This window comes from Vicugna pacos, chromosome 19 (assembly GCF_048564905.1).
Source record: "Vicugna pacos chromosome 19, VicPac4, whole genome shotgun sequence".
NCBI lineage: Eukaryota > Metazoa > Chordata > Mammalia > Artiodactyla > Camelidae > Vicugna > Vicugna pacos.
In genome coordinates, this window is record NC_133005.1 from 35,350,686 (window position 1) to 35,370,634 (window position 19,949).

The window sequence follows — 19,949 nt, forward strand, 5'->3', positions numbered from 1 at the left end:
CCATCAACCAAGAACTGAGGCTCTGGAATTAGATTGCTCGGGTGCAAACCCTGGGCAAATGCCCAGGAAATGTACTTAATTTCTGAACAGTGGTGTTCTCATGACGGTACGTGCATTCCAGGGCTCTCTGGAGGATGGTATGAAACAGACCTGGTAAATGTCTCAGCACCCGGAAGCCGGCATCCAGCTGCTGCTCTGGGGTTAGGGACTTGGCAACTGTGACATCCTCGTGCTTTCTGGGGCTGGGACCCACTGGAACTCCTGCTTCCTCTTCCCTGACTTAGAGCACTTCCTCTCCGGCCGGTCACAAGGCCTGTTCCTTCTCCATGCTCGGCGTTTGTTTAAATGTCAACCGGCCAAAAATTCCAGAGCTCCGCCCCTCTCCACCTGGTCATGCCACTGTTTTGGTTCCTCCATGCATTTTCTGTCAGAAGTCATCTTCCCACCTTGTTAACTTGCTGACACCCAGTCTCTCCAGTGAGGTCTGACTGGCAATGAGGTCTCTCGAGTTCAACTCTAACCTCGGCAGCTGGCACGTGGCAAGCTTGCAGATTTGCTGGGAGACTGAGTAAATATCAGCCACCTGGACCGCCCTCTGCCCGCCCTCCCCAGCCCTCATCTCCTCCGCCAGGTCCTGGTCTCTCCTCTGCTCTGGGTTGGCCACTCTGCCCTGCTCCTTCACCCCACAGCCGGCATCCCAGTGGACCCAGGCAAGCTAGGGTCTGAGCTACTGGAGGCCAGAACGTCTCAACCTCAAAACTGGTGACACTCTGGGGCCAGATAAACCTTGGCCGTGGGAGACTGACCTGAACATCGCAGGATGTTTAGCAGCATCCATCACTTCCACCTACTGGATGCCGGCAGCATCTCCCACCACGCATCACACACAGTTACGACAGCCGGCAACGTCTTCACACGGCTGAGCGTCCCTGGGGGGGCAAAATCACCCCCAGTAGAGAACCCCTGCTCTAGGATGGTTGCTCAGAAAGGAGGGACATAAATTAAGAGTTGGGGATTAGTAGATACATACTACTAATACAAAAGAGCTAAACAACACGGTCCTACAGTACAACACAGGGAACTATGTTCTATACCTTGTAATAGCCTATGATGGAAAAAAAATGTGTGTATATCTGTATAACTGAATCACTGTGCTGTACACCAGAAACTAACACAACATTGTAAACCGACAAGAAGGAGGAGAAAGAAGAAAAGGCACTTGCAGGAGGAAGAACGCAGGGCCAGGCGATGGGGCCCGAGTCTCCCAGGCTGCTGTGTGGACCAGCCTTTCCTGCCAGAAAGAGCCCCCTCGCCACACTCCCAGGATGCTGTGAGGGGGCTTTAGGAGGGCATGGGTTGAGCTGAATCTCAGCTATTTTGGTGCATTTTTCTTTCCTCTGAACATTAATAGGAAGAAAAAAAAAGGGAAAGCTTAACTGAGTCTCAAGTTCTCTTATTATTTTAAGATTCTCCACTGTGCCATGTGCTGAAGCAAGATGTTAGCTGTGTAATTCAGCATGGAAACCCATCATTTTATTCGGCTAAAAACAGATTAGCTGAGTAGTTACTAATCAGCTTGTGAGGAACTGTAACAGGGGACCGACCACTGGGAAGGGCCGCTGGAGGCAGGAGCCGGGTCTTGGCAGAGCCGCACCTGCTCTGTACCGAAGGCACCCTCTGCCAAGGCTGGAGGGACCAGAGGAGCCCAGGAGGCCACTGAGCCTGCCGCTGGACACGCAATCTCTAGTTAGGCTACAAGGGAATCTCATTCAACCTTAAAAAGGACAGAATTCTGACACAGGCTCCAACATGGATGACTTGTGAGGACATTAAGCCAAGGCCAGATGCAAGAAATAAGCCAGATATGAGAGGAGAAATACTGCACAACTGATTATAGGAAGTACCTAGAGCAGTCAAGTTCATAGAACGTGGAAGGCTGGCTGCCGGGGGCAGGATGACGGGCGGTTGTTTAATGAGTCCAGAGTTTCAGGGCAGCCAGATGAAGAGAGCTCTGGAGACGGACGGTGGTGATGGTTGCACAGAAGTGTCAATGCACTTAAACCCACTGAACTCTACAGTTGAAATGGTTAAGACGCTAAATGTTATACAATGCATATTGTACCACGATTTAAAAGAACAGAACAAAAATGTCTCCTTAGGCTTTAGCTGTTGTTGGATTGGGAGCTAGAGTGACCCGGGCAATTGCCCAGCTCTGGGGGGAACATTCTAGCCCGATGACCAGGTCTCGCTGAGACCGAGTCCCAGCACTCCGCAGCCAGCCCGAGTGTTTTCAAAGCCCAGCTGCATCCTCATGTGAATGTTCGGCGGGGAGCGTTCTGCCCAGGGGAGCTGGCCCTTAGGATGGGGCTGCGATCACCTCAGTGTGACAGCTGAGTCTTGCAGCCAGGTCTTGAGGGCTCCCCCAACCCCTCACCCCCCTGCTTGCTGGCTTTCTAACCTTCTGTCCTCCTTCAGCCCCTGCTAGGGGGAGGGGTGAGGCTAAGGCATCACTGGGATGGTGCGGGGAGCTCTTCCTCCCTCCAAAGTATCGCTGACCCTTGAATGACGCAGAGGTACATGTGTATAACTTACAACTGGCCCCTGGTAGCCGTGGTTTCTCTGTGTCCGTGGATTCAACCAAACACAGACTGCGTAGCACTGTTGTATTTAATGGAAAAGTATCCGCATGTAAGTGGACCCCCACAGTTCAAACCCACGTTGTTCAAGAGTCAGCTGAACAGTCCGTGCCTGTCACTCAAGGTGGCTGTTCTATAAAGTCATTGCGCACGCCGAGTGAGCGAATACAGAACCAGTGCTCCTGGAGGAAATACGGGTCAGGTCCCCACGGGCCTCGGGTCCCGCACTGACCCGTCAGTACAACATCTCATTTTAAGTGTGTTCCATTACTTCTGCCTGATTTGATGCCTATGTTGATTCACTAGCATTGAACTCAGGGCGGCAGCTACATCACTGAAGGAAGCTTAGCCACGTGTCCCCTCTGTGGGACACATCATGGCCGTCCTGGGCTTGGGGACACTACACAGGATGTCAGCGCCACCTTGGGGGCTGTCTTAGATGGTGAAATCACCACACAGAGGTACAAAATGTTGCAAACGTGACACTAAACAGAGGTAAGGGCTGAAAGGAGGAGGCAGAGCCATGCCTTGCCCGACCTCTGCTGGGAACCTGCAGGTTGGGGACTTTAAATTTTTTGCTGCCTTTCAAGTGCCCCCATCCAGGGCCTGAAATGCAGCTGGAGGGATCCTCTGAAAACACAGATCTGACCCCGGGTCCTCTGCTCAAATCCCCCCAGGGGCTGCTAGTCTCAGGGAGGCCCCCACCGTGCTCCGAGACCCTGCGCCCTGGGCCCCGGTGGTCCCTCTCTCCCTCTTTCTCTTTATGCTCCTGCTCTTCTCGGCCCCAAGACACACTATCTGGTGATCTTCCTTCTTTATTACTCTCTGCCCCTTGGAGGATGGGTGGATGGTGAGGGGTTTCGCTGTGTCCCCAGCTCCTGGAACAAGACCTGGCCTGTGCTAAGTGTCTGAATTTGAACAGGGTTCCTGGGTGCAGTCCCTCCCCTCCTGTCCCACCACGCTTACTCTTTTTGAAGAACTTCTTGCGGCGTCCGGCCAGGCCGAGCGGGTCGTTCCCACCGTCGCAGACGCAGGCCTCACTGCCGGGTGCGTAGTACTTGGGCACCAGGTTGGAGAGGGCCCTGCCCCCGGGCCGCGCGGGCCCCTTGCATTTGTGCAGCTTCAGCTTCCCTGTGGCGTCCTCCACGCACTGCCACTTCTGCAAGATACGCCAGGCTCTCAGACTCCCGGGCCTGGGCTGCTGGGCCCCTTCCCCAAACCAGCCGCCTTCCCCGCCCTCCCCAACCACCCTAGAGACTTTCCTTTCCCGGCTCCCCATGCTCTGTGCCTGGGACCATCCAAGATGGAGGGATGTCTGCCACAGGAGGAGCACAGAAATGGTACCCAGGGTGATGTGCTATGGCTGAGGTGAGCCCAGTCGGGGGGAGCCCCTCTAAGAGAAGCACCAGGTGGAGGGAATGGCTTGTGTGCATGGAAGGGCATGCCCAGAAGGCACAGCATGAGCGAAGCCGGGGCAGCAGCACCGGGAGGGGACTCGGTCAGCGGGGCCAGGACGGCATCTCCTGGCGAGTGGACGTCTGGGACTAGGGTCCTGGAGGCACGCGAGCAGTAAGTCCAGGGGCCATGGATCGATGCCTCCCAAGCTGGTCTAGGCCCCGAACCCCACCCCCAGTGCTTATTTCCTTCAGGCTAAATGGTGCATCCGGAAAATCTGTTTTGAAGATGCTGACGCCTGCCCTTCCTCAGCCCCGGGGCTGCCTGACCCCCAGTCTGTGAGGGGAGGGCGGGGATGAGAAGTGGGTACGGAGGCTCCAGTTTCCCTCATTCTTACTGGTGAAACGGGCATGAGCCTGAGCCACCGTGGATGAGCTCAAAGCCCCAGCTCACAGACTTAGGCTGGGATGCACTTCCTGTCCCCCTGGGGCCAGACCAGGCCACCCCCGCCTGTCCCCTCCCCCTCCCTTTTGAATCTTGCCTCCTGCCCGGGTCCCTCTTTACAAGGCCCTGCCCTCTCCACTCTCCTCTCCAGAGCCTGCCTTGCCTTTCCAGGCCTCAGAAAAAACCTGTTCCCCAAACAGCAGTCACAGTTCCTGCTACCTCTAAATCCTACTCAGATTATAATTTCCTTAACCTTTCTCTTGAAATCAATTCACTTTTTTAAAACTTAAATGTTCTTATTTAAAAAGGCAATTTCCTTCTACTCCTGTAAGTGGAAAACCAGCCACAAAGGATCAGGGAGAGTGGGTCTAATGGAAAGTTACTTAACTTTATAAAGACCGCGCAGAGGCCGGCTGTGTCTTTGTTACAGGGCAGTCGGGCAAGAGGCACAGAGCAGCGAGACACACGTGCACCCACAGCGGACTTCTCCTCTGACATGAGCAGGGTCGAAAGGGCTTTCTGAGTGTCGCCTGTACCACTGGCCTCGCCCTGGGTGTCACTGGCCTCGCTGGCTCCGCTGGCCCAGGGGCCGAGGTTTGGAGGGGCGACCGCTGGCAGGGAAGGAGCACGGGAGGGGCACCGTCCCCAGCCCCAGGGCACCGGCCGAGCGTCCTCACCTGCCCCAGCTGCTCACATGCAGTCTGGTACTCGGCGCGCTGACACAGGTCTTTGACGCGCTGGTACCTGGGCAGGAAGTTCTCCTCCTGAGCATCCACCTTGTCACTGTCCCTCTTGTGGAGCAGTTTGCTGTGGGCAAGAACGGACACGGGGCTGGCCCTGGAGGAGCACGTGGCCCCGCTCAGCCCTGGTGTCATGTCACCACATCTTCTGATTGTAAAGAGACTTAAGAAATGAGAATTTTATAAGAATCCTCCCAAGTTGCATGAGTTGGCAATAAATTAAAGAACATGTAAGTCACTGTAGAGGCAAGACAGAACACGTCTGAAGGGTCCACGTGGTCTCCAGATGCAAATTCTGTATCAACCACGTGAATAGAGAACAGGCTTCCCTGTGTATCAGGGACTGTGGGCATAAATTCCCAGCCACTGGTAGGAGGCGTAGTAACAGTAACATTCTCTGTCTTGCCCAGGACGGTGAGATCTTTAATGCCGCGGGTGCAGGTGGGGCTGCCAGGAGCTTCCTGGCAGGGACAGGGCAGATGGGGGTTGTCTGGGTGTGGCTTGGCTCAAATGCCCCAGGGCGGCTCCTCCAGCCCCTGGCACTCACCCTCTCTCCACCAGGAAGGAGTCCCGCCAGACCCTCATCTTCTTTTTCAAGTGAAACCTGGGGAAAAAAGCACACTTCCGTCTTCTCATCAATGTTGGGGGGGCTCACACGTCCCCCCACCCTCCCAGAAGGAGGGATGGTACGCGGGGCCAGCACCGACCCCAGGGATAGTCGGGGAGAGTAGGGGAGGGCACACTCCCCAGAGCAGAGCTGCATTTTCCCAGAGACTCGGGTCTGAAGGTGCACGGGGCAGGAAGGACCCAAGTCAGAGCTGCTCTGAGTCACACACAGCCGTCCCAGGAAGTCCAGCAGTCCCCCAAGTGCTGGGAGACGCCCCTTCCTCTTCTGTTCAGCCCCAGATGACATGGCTGTCCTGACTTTGGGTTAATTACACTGTGTTTCGGGTGGAATTTTTTCCCCTTTGATCCTTTATAGTTGGATTTGTGTAATTTAAATGTGCATTTCAAATAATTTAACTCTATCATTTCCATTTCCCAGATGGGGACTCGGGCTGAGGGAGGAAGTTTCCATCCTGCACCTGACTCCCAGGTGTTCTGGCTCCCATCTCAGTGCTCCCGCCCCCTAAAACATGCCCATTTTATACCCTTACAGCTCATAAACCTCCTAGTCAGAGGGAGGAGGCTCGACAGAGGTGGTCCCCCCTACAGGACAGTCAAAAGTGGACAGACAGTGCCCATCAGGGACAGACCTGAGCCGCAAGGAGGTACAAGCCAGAGGTTGCAACCTTTGGGCCGTGAACTTGGTTGGCAGTTACACTGCTGGCCACCAGATGTCGCTGCTGCAGCACCAGTGACTGTGTCCTTCCCCTTTCCCGTCCCCACCAGGCTCGGCTCACCTTCCCACCTGTTTTTCCGCTCACCACCAGTTTTTTCTGTGTCTCCAGGACACCTAGGAACATGCTCCCACCACACCGTCCAGCATGAGAGCCACAGAGCGCAGCAATTGAGAGTGTAATATCTTGCCTAGAGTCTCAATGGTCAGGGTTGGATCCAGACCCCCAAAGAGACCCCTGACAAGTCACTTGACCTCCCTGGGATCAGTTTCCAAACTGGTAAAATGGAATCACCATCCTCTCTACCTCACTGGGTTATTGTGAAGGTCAAAATGATAAAATCCTCTGCAAAGCACCCTGACATACGGGACGTGCTGAATTAGTGTTAACTCCTACTGCGTTGTTATTTTTTCAAGTGTTACACAATTTTAGCTCTGAGAGGGTCCTTAACTGGTCTCCGTGGCTATATTCCAGCTGGGAAGGCGCAGTCTTAGAGAGGGGGCTCCCTTCTCTCCCACAGCAGGTAAGTGGTCAGGATGGGGGGCCGAGAACCTTGGAGATACCCCCCTCACACCCACATGGCTCGGCCTGCGTTTATGCAGTTCAGGACATCTGGCCCCTCCTCACCGATTGGCTGGCCGGTCCGTGTCCAGCAGCTTAAGGATGGATTTCCCGTCCATATCCGAGGGGATGTCCAGCCCTGCGATGTCCAGGATGGTGGGGGCCAGGTCGATGTTGAGGACGATGTGGGGATTCCTGAGGGAGGCAGGGAGACCAGGACTCGGCCACCAGGCAGGCGACCCAGGCTCCCCTGGGAGAGGGGTGGCTGGAGGGACGGAGGTCGCAGGGGCTAACGCCCTGAAGGTGGGCATCACTCTCCTGACCTCGGCCCTCAGTGCTCCCCTCTGTGTCCCCAGTTCAGCTGAACCCCACCCCTTACCTTCTGCATCCTCCACACCACCTCAGGGGCCGGGAGCCACAGGCCCCACCTGGCTTCTCTACTTGGATGTTTCTTCCGCCAGAAACGCCCTCCCTGCCCCCACTACCTGAATAAAGGATAAAGGACACCCTCTTTTAAGAGCCACCCAAGCCCTGGACCTGCCCCCGACCCTTCTCTGAACCTCTGAGGCAAACCCTGGCCCCCTTGCTGTTCCTAGACAGGCCAAGCACCCCGGCCTCAGTCCTGCCCTTGTCCCCTCTGCCTGGAATGTTCTTCCTCCAGACCCCAGCCAGCACTCGCACTTACCACCTTTAGTTCTTTGCTCAACGAGGACCAAGGAGGCCCCTGACACACTAAGTGGCTCGTGATCCCCGTGCTCTGGTGTTCACACCCTCATGTGATCCTTCCCCGCTGAGGGGGCCAGACCGACAGAATACGGCAAAGGTGAGGGGATGTGAGTCTGCGGCTATGACTGTCTTGTTAGCCGCCCCCGCCCTGAGGGGCAGGGCCTGGGCCCTAGGGTTTCTGATGTCTTTCACCTCTTCCCTCTCCCTAGCCCAGCGCCTTATGACAAGTAGCCAGGGGGTGCCGGGGGGTTACGGGGGTAAGGCCGGGAAGGTGGGTGAAGCTGCGTGGTGGAGGGGCTTGAAGGCTAGCGAGAGGCCTGAGAACAACCTGGCAAGAGGAGGGAGCTGGAGAAGACTGCAGGGTGGGGGAGTGGATGTTGGAAGCTAGCAGCTGGCTTGGCTGAAGGTCATTCGGGGGTCCTGCTCCCCCCAGGCTGGGTGAATTGGACAGAATTGCTTTTCCCACCCAGCACCCATGCCTTGCTTGGTGGGAAAGGCATCCAATTCTGGAAGAACTACCTACCCTCACCCCCCACCCCAACTCAGATTCCACTATGTGATGTCCTTGGCCTGGTCCCTCAAGGTTGTCCACTGCCCTGGCTACAGTGATTGGTTCGGGGATGGACATATGACCCAAGTTAGGCCAGTGAGAGTCAGCCTGAGAGCTTCTGTTCAAACCACTGGTTTCCCAGGCTGGACAGCTACAAGTCTGGGGCTATGGTGACCCTGCCACCACGAGAGAAAAGCCGGCCTGAGAATGATGCCAATTCAGAGGAAGCAGGGCTGAGAGATAGAAAATGAGAGCTTGCTCTTGGCACTGCATGGCTGCTGGATCCAGCTGTACCTGAAGCCAGAGCTAACCTTGGATTTTCCAGTTACCAAAATAACTGAAGTCCTTAAATCTTATTTTATTTGTCGTATTCATTTTGAGAGTCATTTCTGCTTACAACCAACAGAGTCCTGGATGACAGCTCCAAGTCACACATTAGCACTCTCTTTCTCTGGTTTTGGGTCCTAAGAACCAGATCACAGACTGAGGCTGACCAGACCCACAATCTCAGTGCTTGTAGAGCCCTCAGTGGGTCAAATTCTATTTACAGAGCTGTTCAAGGTTTCTGAGAGGCAGTGAGGGGTGGCAGGCAGACAGGAGCAGCGACTGCCTGCCTTCAAATTCGAATCTGTCCTTAGCGCTCTGTAACCTCAGGCAACTTAACCTGTGCCTCCGTCTCCTTGGGTTTAAACAACAACACCTACCTTACAGGGTTGTTGTGATGCTCACCTGGATGTCAAGTGCTTAGACTAAAGCCTGACGAGTAAGCACTGTGTAAGCACAGCTATGATATTACAGCCCTTATCATAGGTGGGGACCCTGAAATCCAGACAGGCAGGGAGGTCGGCAGAGGAAGAGTGATGAGCCTGGGTTGCAGCTCACTCGGCCTGCCTCCTGGAACTTCCACCCCAACATCCCAGGCGGTGGGGACACCTTGGTTCCAAGATGACAATGCCAACATCCTTTCAGGAGGAGCAGGAATCCGTGTGTGACTGCGTGTGCTCCTGCCACCATCCGGGCTCTGCGCTCGGATGAAAGCGGGACCAAACAAGCACCTGAACAGTGATTTGTCTGCATTTCAAAACACCGTACATGTTGGTCTCCATCACATCCCTGCTGAGGAAGCTGCCACTGTGATCACCAGCCTTTCTGCCTCTCCCTGCCCCAGACATGGCATTTTTGTTGCCAGAATGTGGCATCTCAAAGCCTCACCCCAGGGGAATGCTGGTGGAGGGGCCACACGGCCCTCGAGGAAGGATGGGGGAGGCTGTTTCCCTTGGAGGCTCAGCTGATCTCATCGGATAATGCTGCCTGGGTCCAGGCGGCAGGTTCCTCCCTGACAACCCCAGTCTGAGGACTGCTCAGGCTAGACGGAAATCGAGGCGGCCTCCCTCTGCCCTGGTGGTGACACACACACAGTCCAGCCCCCTGATTCCCTGACACAGTGCCCGCCACAAACAACCTGCACAGGTGCTAACAGCTCCTGGCCTCTCCTCTCCCGCCAGAGGGGTGGACGTCGCATCAGCACCCACCGTTCCGTGTGGCACCGAGGATCACCTGCCCAAATCGTGTGCCGCCCGGGGCAGCGGCTGGGGGCTGCCGGCCGACTGTCTGCTTCTTGCCCATCTGGGAGTCAGCGGAGCCCCGAGGCCTCCCTGGGACTTTGGGGTGCCCGGGGTTGGGGGTGTGCACTTACAGCGAGCCAGCCTCCACGTTGGGGCCTCTCACGTAGAACGGGACCCTGATGTCGAACTCGTACGGCATGGACTTCCCTTTCACCAGGCCGAACTGGCCGATGTGGTAGCCGTGGTCGGCGGTGTACACGATGTACGTGTTGTCCAGCTCGCCCGTCTCCACCAGCATGTTGTAAATCTGAAAGGCAGGCGAGGCGGTGAGGGTGCAGGGAGGGGCGCTGAGCAGTGTGTGCCCGGCCCACTCTGCAATTCAGCAATTGAAAAAAAAAAAAAAAAAAGGAAGGAAGCACTGACACGTGCTCCCACCTGGATGAACCTTGACAATCTCACAGGCGGTGAAAGGAGTCAGAGGCAAACCCCCACATGGCGCAGGATTCCTTTTATATGAAACATCCAGAAGAGGCCAATCCAGAGACACGAGGGAGGTGAGTGTGGGGGAGGGGAGCCGGGCTGGTGGCCAAGGGCTGTGGGGTCTCCTTTTGGGGTAACAGAACTCTTCCAAGATCGACTGTGGTGACGACCACGCAACCCCGTGGATACATTAAGACCACTGAAACATACCCGTGAATCGGGTGAGCCGTGTGGTATGTGAATTACACCTCCATACAGCTGCTAAAATATGTCCCCGGCCACCTGCGGCTACGCTATTGAACAGCACGGAGCCGGAATGCAGGTTGTGGGGTGTGGGGGTTCGTCCGCATTGCTCAAAGTTGCATCCCCGGCCTCAAGTGGGGCCTTCTCATTCTGCCTCTGTTTCCATTCCTCGCCAGCTGGCGATGCTGAGGGGGAGGGGGTGGGTAGGGCAGAGGGCAGGGAGGTGGCTGGCCTGGCGCGGCCGTGGGGCTCGGGGGACGCCCAGGAGGAGGGTGGCCTACCGTCTCCATGGAGTCGTCCACGGACATGAGGGTCTGCAGGCGCTTCCGCTGCAGCATGTTGGTGAACTCCATGTGGATGGGCTTCATGGGCCCCGTGTAGCGCATGATCCAGTGCTTGTCGGGGTTGGGCGCGTAGTTGTAGCTTGGCGTGCTGGCGGGCAGGCACACAGCAGTCAGGTGGGGGCGGGGGTGTCGGGGCCCAGCCCTCCAGGTCCCCCCACCCTCGGCGGGGTCTGGGGCCACAGCCCAGGGTGCAGCTCCTGCCGTCAGGAGGCTGGCGTGTCGGGGCCCTGCTGCACACCAGGTCAGTGTCTCTCCGTGTGGGGTGTGCACGTGGGAAGACCTGGAACCCCAAAGTGAGAACGTCCTCCCAGCCCTCCCATCACACCAAGGCCAAGGTCTCGGCCTGTGCCGGGCTCTTTCCAACACCCCTCTGGGATCTGCCCAATCCCCCTTTATAAAGAAGGAGAGAGGTTCATGTTCAGAGCCCCCCACAGGCACAGCCCCCAATTCTAATTTACTAGCATTGCATTTATTTTTTCAGTTACCTTGGGTAGATGGTAAGTGATAGTTATAGCAGTTAAGTAAGGTGTGACTACAGCATTTCCTTTTGCAATTAATTTTAGGTTTTAAAAAAAAGGAAAATTAGTTTAAAAATTAGGTTCATAACAGGCACGTATGGCCAAACCTGTGAGGATGGTGCCTGGATGTGTACCTTTGGGACATGCTACAGTCAATGACTTAGTTGTCACAATTATTCTTCCTGTGTGGTTTACTCCCATATACAAAAGAGGAAACAGAGGGTCGGAGGAGTTTGGGGACCTGCCCACGGTGTCACGGAGTGGACAGTGGAGCCATTGGACTCCCGTGACTTTTGCTGCACGGTCCACTGTGATGACGAAGATAAATGAACACGATAAGCCTGGACCACTACTGAGCACGCGCCGTGCGCTGGGCACACCTGGGTTTGCCCCATCATACCTCATTTAATACACGTAATAGTCCTGGGAGCTGGGGACATGGAGGCCCAGTGAGGGGACGACCGTGCCAAAGGCAAAGCTGGGACCTGAGCTCCAGGAGGGGGTTGGGGTGGCCAGGGCGCATGTGTTATAAAACCCTACAAAGCAGGGGCACCCGTCACACTGGGCCTGGGGGCTGGCTTCCCCTCAGATCTTACCCCTGTCCCCAGGCAAAGCTGTAAATAAAGGTTGGGTTTCCAGGGCTTGAAGACAAAAAGCTTTTCAAGATGGCTATTAAGGGGGCAAACGCTGTGGGGCTTGCAGGAGGGGATAGAGGGCCTGTCAAAGAGCACCCTAAACTCCCCTCCCTCTCGCCTGCCACAGTAGGACCTCAGCCCCCCAACATCAGAAGGCTCCTGGGGCAGAAGGAAGCACACTGTGGCGGCCTGACGGTCACGGAGACCGTGTCTATGCCGAGCGGGGGTGAGTCACAAGATTCCTTCTGGACTTTGCTTTGAGTTTCTGGCTGGTCTCCTGCCGCTAAATCCAACCGGGCCCACGGCCTCCTTTGATTACAAGAAACGCCCCTGGCTGCTGGGGGGCCGGCGCAGGGCCTGACCGCGTGCAGAGCACCCCCAGGAACAAGCCCACCTCCCCTCGCCGCCTCCCCCACCGAGCGGGGCGGCGCTGCACAAAGAGACGCCCTCACGGCTGTCTGGCGGCCTGGAACGTTGTTCCCGTGACCCAAGGAGCCCGGATTCAGGATGCAATTGCGAGCAATCGTCCCTGAATCTATTAGATTCTACCGGGCTGGTGTCCGCCCTGGAGAACAGGGAGGGGTGCGTTTGTCAAGTCTGATTTCTGAAGCCCTTTCTCTGGAGACGTCTTCTGGAGCTGGAGGCTGTGGAGTCTGGGGTCCCGCCTGGAGCCCAGGCTGGCTTGCTCTACGCCTGCTTGAGGCCAGGGTCCCCTCCTCCCCCTGGGCCCCCAAGGTGTCACATTTTCACAGGAACCCAGCTGCCTGCTAAACAAAAGAGTTGAAACCCTCACCTCCTCAAGAATCCGAGGAATGTCTGGTTGTTCCCCAGGGGCCTGAAGGATCACACCCCCTCTCTTCCGCTGGGGCTGGGGGCGTGGGAGGGTGACTTTGCCACGAGGCAGGAACCCCCCACCCCACCCCCACCCCAAGGATGTGAGCCCGGGGCCTGGCTCCCCCCCCCCCCCCGACCAAAGGAGAGGCCGAGAACACAGTCAGATGCCACACTTCCAAGGAAGCCCCGGGGGTTGCGGATGTGTGTCTGTGTGTCTGTGCGCACGCCTCTCTGTGTATGTCTGTGGGTCTGTGTATGTCTGCGTGTGTACGTGTTGTGTACCTGTGTGTCTGTGTGTATCTTTGTGTCTGTGTGTATCTGGGTGTATGTATCTTACCTTTGTGTATGTGTATGTGCTTGTATATATATGGCTGTTTGTAGGTGCATTTGTGTATTTTTGTGTGTCTATGTGTGTGCATAGCTGTGTATTTATATGTGTTTGTGTGTGCATCTGTATCTGTGTGTCCCGTGTATCTGTGTTTATGTGTGCATCTGTATATGTGTGTGTATATCTCTGTGTGTATCCGTTTGTATCTTCGCATGTGTACAGAGCTGGGGAGGGTGGCTGGCGCCCTGGGCATGTGCATGTGGAGTGGGTCCACATCTTCAAGCAGCATTTGTTAGAACCCACAAGACTCAGCCCAAGAACATGGCCCAAGGCTTGACGGGGTGAAAGTCTCTGACAGGAGCCTCCCAGTAGAAAGATCTGGAACTCTGACCCGAAGGCTGTCCCCTTCTCAGCCCCCTGACTGTCATAATTAAACATCCCAGCTGCAGAACTTTCTGGTTTTTGGGTTTTGTTTTGGAAATGATTACACCCCAGAGATAAGAGAGCTTTCCAAACACACCCCTAATAAGGCGAGGAGGGGGTGCTCTGGGTGAACATAGCAGGCGTGGCTCATGTTCAATTTCTGTAATTTTCATTTCAAAGAGAAAATAAATGAGCAGGCGACGTCAAATAATCTCATCACGAAACTCCGAGGCTGCGGTGGGGAGGGGGCGTGCTAGCCCCTCTTCTGGAGAAGCTCCAGAAGCAAAACATACTTCACCCCACCGCACGGCTCCTCCCTCGGGTGGGACTGAGCTGCTGTGCATCCACGCCTGCCAAGGTGAGCTGTGGGCGGGGTATGGAGGCCGGCATCTCAGACAGAAGGAGACGGGGGTGTATCATTTTCTGTCTAACCCTCCTCCCCTCCAAAGACCAGGGGATCAGAAGGTTAACACAGTGCCTTATCCTCTCTGAGCCGTTCTGGGCGCTGTCAGAAAGTAATCACAGCCAGAGGGGTGAGGAGGGCAACGCATTCTGACTGTAATGAAAATTAAACACCCGGAATATTCAGGCAGACTCCAAATTGCCCTGTCCTTGTCGCTCCAATGTCACAGCAAGGGCTGCTGAGTACCAAGGCTCAGCAGGAGGTGGTCTGAGGCAGAGAAAACCAGAACTTTCCAGAAAGATTTACTAGCCAGCTGAAGGGAGGAGGAGGACCAGAGGGGTGGGCAGAGAGATGGGAGGTGGGAACGGGGGTTGGATTTGAATCTGAGCTCTGCCATTTGCCAGCTGGGTGGCCTAAGGGAAGTTACCTCCTCTTTCTGTGCCTCAGCACTCTCATCTGTAAAATGGGGGATCAAGGGTGCTCCAAGAGAGTTCTCAACAGATCCCATTTCCTGGCAGTCACACACTTGTGTAGCCCCCTCCCACACTGCAGGAGCCCTGGCCCGTGCGACCCATACAGCGTGGCAGTCAGAGACGGCGCATCACTTTGAGATCAGGCTGTAAGACCGAGACTTCCATCTCGCCCTGCCCCTGACTCTCCCTCCCTCTCCCTCAGCTGGAGCCATGTGGCTGCAGTCCCAGCTGACACCTCGATGACACCCTGGGGAGGCCCTGAGCTAGAACCTTCCAGACAGGCTGCTCCCAGTTTCCTGACTCACAGACACTGTCAGATAATACATGTCGGTGTTTAAAGTGGCTCGATTTCAGGGTAACCTGTTACGTGGCAACAGATAACTAATACATCAAGGGTCACCGGGAATATTCAGGGACACGCGGTGCTGCAAAAGGCTTAGCACAGAGCCCGCCATGGACTCAACAGCTTAATAAGGCAGTGGGTATATTAGTGATCTGATGCAACTAGGGGCCCCTTTTCAAAAGAATGTTTTAAAATGCATCAAATAGAAAACATAGGACTGCAAAGGAAACTTATACTGAAGTGCACGTCTAGCCACAGACCTCTTAGTGGGAGGATGTGGGTCCCAAGTTAAAAACTCTTGCCACCTGCTCTGGGCTGTTATTACTGGATTTGTGTCCCGGTTTCCCCACAGATCAGCTGTCTGTCCCTGGGTTCTTGAAGTGGGAGGATCTGCGAGAAGGTGCAGCCCTGCCTCTGTCACTTTTATCACCGTGACCGAACCTGCCCCTCCCGCCTTCGTGCTGCCGGAAGCTTACATGTGCTGGGACGCGTTGGGGAAGAGGCGTGAGTACTGGGGGGCTGAGTCCTCGGGGCCGTGGGGCGCTGCGTGGCTGATGACCATGAGGACGGGCCTGTGCGGGTACATCTTCTTGGACGTGCGGAAGAAGCTCACGCTGTCATTGGTGATCAGGTCTGTCAGGTAGTCCTGGGGGCGGGGAGAGACAGGAGAAGGCGTGAGGAGCTGGGCGTCGGGGACACAGCAGTGACCAAGACAATCCCTGCCCATGTGGCGCTGAAGGTCCAGGTACAGACAGGCAATAAATAAGCAAGTAAAACACGGGGAATGTCACATGATGTCACCCACAACGGAGAAAAAAGGCATTGAAGGGGTTGGAGGGACCAGAGGAGAACTGCAATTTGTCACTCACCCATGACAGGTATTAAAAAAGGACCGGCTAACATTATTGAGTCCTTACGGTGTTAATGCTCACATAACCGCAGAGAGCAGGTAATCCCTGTTATCTGGAACAGGAAATGAAGGCCCAGAGAAGTTAAGTGAATTACCCAGTGTCACCCAGCTGATAAATGTTGCAGCCTGGCCTCCTGAGCTTTGTCTCTAAGCCTCAGGTCTTTTCAAGGCTCCAGGGATCCCACTGTGCAGGGTGGATACATCCCTGTCTTCCTGGAGGGTCTGAGCTGGAGGCAGGAAGAGATACACATCTGAACAAAGACCCAAGATAGCGATGAGGTGTGACAGGAGGAGGAAGTGAGACAGAGTAACTGGGAGCTAGGGTGGGGGGAATATATTAGCTGCAGCAATCAGGGAGGGCCTCTCTGAGGTGGTGCCATCTGAGCTGAGACCCGAGTATGAGAAGGAGCTGGGCATGGGGATGTCTGTGTCACTGGAGCTCACTCACAGCTGCTGCTGGACTCCTTGGGGGAGCTTTACTGATGCCTGGGCCCACTTCCAGAGATTCTGGTTTAACTGGTTCCTGGTTCAGCCTGGGCACTGGACATTTTAAAAGCTCCCCAGGGGATTCCAATGTGTAGCCACGGTTGAGAATCACTGATCAAGAAGAAGTGTTCCAGGCAAAAGGAACAGCAAATACAAAGACAGGAATGAGCTTGCCATGTGTTCAAGGAACAGAGAGACTGAGCTGTTAGCAGGGACAATCAAAGGAGTAACACAAACACAGGCACATAGTAGCAGCTCCAGAAAAGTGAGATCTGCTCAGACACAGGCCAGGAGGAGAGAAGAGTTGGGGAAAAAATGATGGACAGGAAATGAGGGCTTTAAAAGCTCAGCTAAGAAGCTGGGCTTTGCCTCAACTCTTCCTGAACTTGGTACGTCTTTAGCTGCTGATTTCTCTGGAAGGTAATGAGTTCTTTTACCCTCTGCTTCTTAGACAGCAGCTCTGACAAAAATGATCACTTTCAAAAGGAGATATTATTTTAGAGAAAAAATAAAAAGGTGAATGGCTACTGCTTCTACCCTGAAGTGAACTGCACGACATACACACACACTCCAGGTGTACCTGTGCACGTACAGACACACGCCTCCGGGGACACTTGTCCCCTGTGCCAGCGTGCACACGGATGGTCACTGCATCATGGCGACCTGCAGTGGGAAGGTGACCAATGCACTGGCACTGCTTTCATGTGTGCGTTCATTCAAAGGGCAGTACATCTACAGTTACAGAGGTGGAAAGTTGTCCCAGAAACACTGCTAACGGGAAGAGCAAGCTTTAGAGTCAAGCCCCAGAAGATTCTATTTTTTTGTGGGGAGAGAGTAGGGGGCAGGGTGCAGAGGAGAAACCAAACCCCTACCTTCATATGCTTCTGAGCACCAAGGAAAGATCCAGAAGGACAAGATATGAAAGGACTAACTGGGGACCAAGTAAGAGAAAAGGGGAGAAGGTCCCTTCTACTCTACATACTTTTCCTTGGATATATTTTATGATTAACTTTGGGGAGTAAGAAAAGTTTTTGTAAAGGGACCCTGTAGAACCCATTACATAAAAGTGAGATTCCACATTCCATAAATCAAAGAGCTGCTGCTATGGCTGTGGACACGCTCTAAAAGTGTTAGAAATAGTCCGTAACTAGTCATGGATCTAAAAATGGTGCAAAGTTCTCTTGGGTGAAAAGGAGGGGTTGGGACAGAGACAGGGATCCAGGAGAAAGAGAATGTCGGGGCAAGGGCAGAAATGCAGGGTTCAGTCCTTGAGAGGTTCTGTCTGCGGTGCCTGGGGTCAGCCAGGAGGAAGGCATTAGAGATTCGAAGTTGTTAACAGGAAGGGGGAGGCAGGGGGGAGGATGGGGGAGGATGACTCAGGGCAAAAGGTGAAATTTCTAGAACCTGGAGATTGGCTCATAGGTCATGAGGAAGTCACCCTCTGCCTCCCTTTGGCCCTGAGCCAGGCCCACTCCCTGCTTCCAGGTGAGGCGGGCGCACCTGGGCATTCAGGAGCCTGACCTCCCCCTGGTGCGCTCGTGGCCACACCTGTGCAGGGGTGGGGTGATGCCAGGGTTCTGGGGATTTTGCTCCTGCCCAGAGTTCAGCAGTCACAGCTGGAAGACAGCCAGGGGCGAGGACACCCTGATGGACACCCAGGAAGGCACATCCCCCACCTTCCCTCTCCATCCCGACCTCCACTGACAATCTGGTCAGTTAGCCAAGAGGAACTGCGGTGCATCAGAGGAGACTCCCAGCCTGTGACTCTGGGTGAAAGTGTTATCTTCCTCGAGCAACCATTTAACAGCAGGAGTTCTTGGGATGGAGGAGAGGGAGCGTGTGCACTGCTCCTGGGGACCGGGAGACTCAGCGACAGGTGGGCTTCTGGGTCTCCCTGCTTCATTCCCAGGCTTGGCCTTCACCACTATTTCTGTTGCTGAAGTGATTACTTCTGAGCTCGCTGTTCCCTGGGTGCTGGGCTCCCTGCTGGGGTTGGGGATGTGGCTGCGGGTCCCTGTCCCCTTAGCACTCACGGTGCAGGGCGTGGAAAAGCCTTCCCGTCAGACAGGTGAGAAGGCAGCAGGCGGACTGGAGAGGGCTGGAGGTGAGAGGCTGAGCAGCCAAGGACAAAGGGGGCGTGGCTGATACGGAGCCCCTCCTCCTCTCCAGATCTGGGAGAAATGTGTCTTCCACGGGTGCCTGCTGGCAGTTGCTCACACTTTGGCCCCATGGAAGCCAGACATTCTGCCTCTTGATGGAACTTGGGTGAGATAAGCCAGTTCACCTCCGGATGTCACAGGACACCTGCCCAGATCAGAGGCTCCTGGCGCCTTGGACTAAATGTCCTTCTTGGGAAGCCCGACGTGAGCATCACCCAACAGCTTTTAGGCTTTGCTCCCTGACGCTGGCGGGAGGGTGGGTGGGGAAGGAGCAAGGAGGAGAGGCCGTCTCCGCCCCAGGGGGCAGCCCCCAGACCTGCTTCTTGATATTTTCCTTACTCGTCAAGTCAGCCTGGTGTGACAAAGGGTCTCCCTTCCTGAGTGGCTGGCTCCCTGGGAGCGGGTCTGTCTTACTTTCATTCCCGGTCTGGATGCTGACCCTCTTCCCTGGGGGCTGCTGCAGCAGTTTGGGTTTAAAAGAGAGTCACATCCCTAAAAACCAACCGTTTCACGACGGCGGAGAGCTCTGGTGTCAGAAACACCGGGTTCCAGTTCCAGCTTTATCACCTGCTACCTGTGGACAAACCATTGCCTCTCCGCACCGTAGTTTATATACCTCAAAAAGTGGGCCCAGTAACAGTCCTTTCTTCAGACGGGGACGTTAGCACTTGACACAGTCTTGCTAAGTGAACAGTCTTCAGCAAGGAGCCTGGTGCTGAGAGAACCCACAATGAACACCAGCTTGTACTGTTAGCAGACATGTGCTCAACCGACCTTCACGGCAACTTTGCGAAGTGCGCACTTACGCCCATTTTACAGGTGGGGAAACTGAGGTGGCCAAACTGACAAGCAGTTCACTCAGAGCTAGAGCTCAGGCCTTCGTGTTTTTTGTCTGGTCCATCTTTTTTATTTTAAATATTTTTTCCTCCAGAGAAAACTATTAATGGGAGGACTAGCTGGTGGCTTACAGCAGGTATCAAGAAACCTTTTCTACAAAAGGCAGGATGATAAATAAGAGAGGCTTAGCAGGCCAGAAGCCTCAGTGACAATCACTCATTACTGCCACTGCAGCTCAAGGGCAGCCACTGCATGAATGAATGGGCAGGTCTGGGCTGCGGTAAAATTTTATCCGTGCACACCAAAATTTGAATTTCACATCATTTTCACGTGTCATGAAAATGGCTCTTCTGACTTTTTTTCAGCTAGGCAGAGATGTAAAAACCATTCTCAGCTCAAGGGCTACAGCAAAACAGCTGGCAGGCTGGGCTTAACTCATGGGCTGTAGCTTAGAGAATGGATTTTGAAGCCAGACGGCCTGGGTTTGAATCCTGAGCGTATCCATTACTAGCTGGGTGGGCTGCTTCCTTGGCCTCTCTGTGCCTCAGTTTCCTCACCTGATGACTGGGAGTAGCA

General features: G+C 54.9%; 1 protein-coding gene across 4 annotated transcripts in view; it reads right to left on the minus strand.

The window, feature by feature from the left end:
• Positions 1-19,949, minus strand: part of SULF2 (sulfatase 2) — a 109,860-nt gene that overhangs the window by 11,172 nt on the left and 78,739 nt on the right. For all 4 annotated transcript variants that reach the window (XM_072944353.1, XM_072944352.1, XM_072944351.1 and 1 more), the window contains exons 5-11: positions 15,458-15,627; positions 10,962-11,112; positions 10,089-10,264; positions 7,183-7,311; positions 5,763-5,819; positions 5,153-5,282; positions 3,603-3,795 (exon numbers count right to left, since the gene is read on the minus strand). In XM_072944353.1, coding sequence (XP_072800454.1) covers positions 3,603-3,795; positions 5,153-5,282; positions 5,763-5,819; positions 7,183-7,311; positions 10,089-10,264; positions 10,962-11,112; positions 15,458-15,627 — 1,006 coding nt within the window. The remainder of the gene's footprint in view (positions 1-3,602; positions 3,796-5,152; positions 5,283-5,762; positions 5,820-7,182; positions 7,312-10,088; positions 10,265-10,961; positions 11,113-15,457; positions 15,628-19,949) is intronic.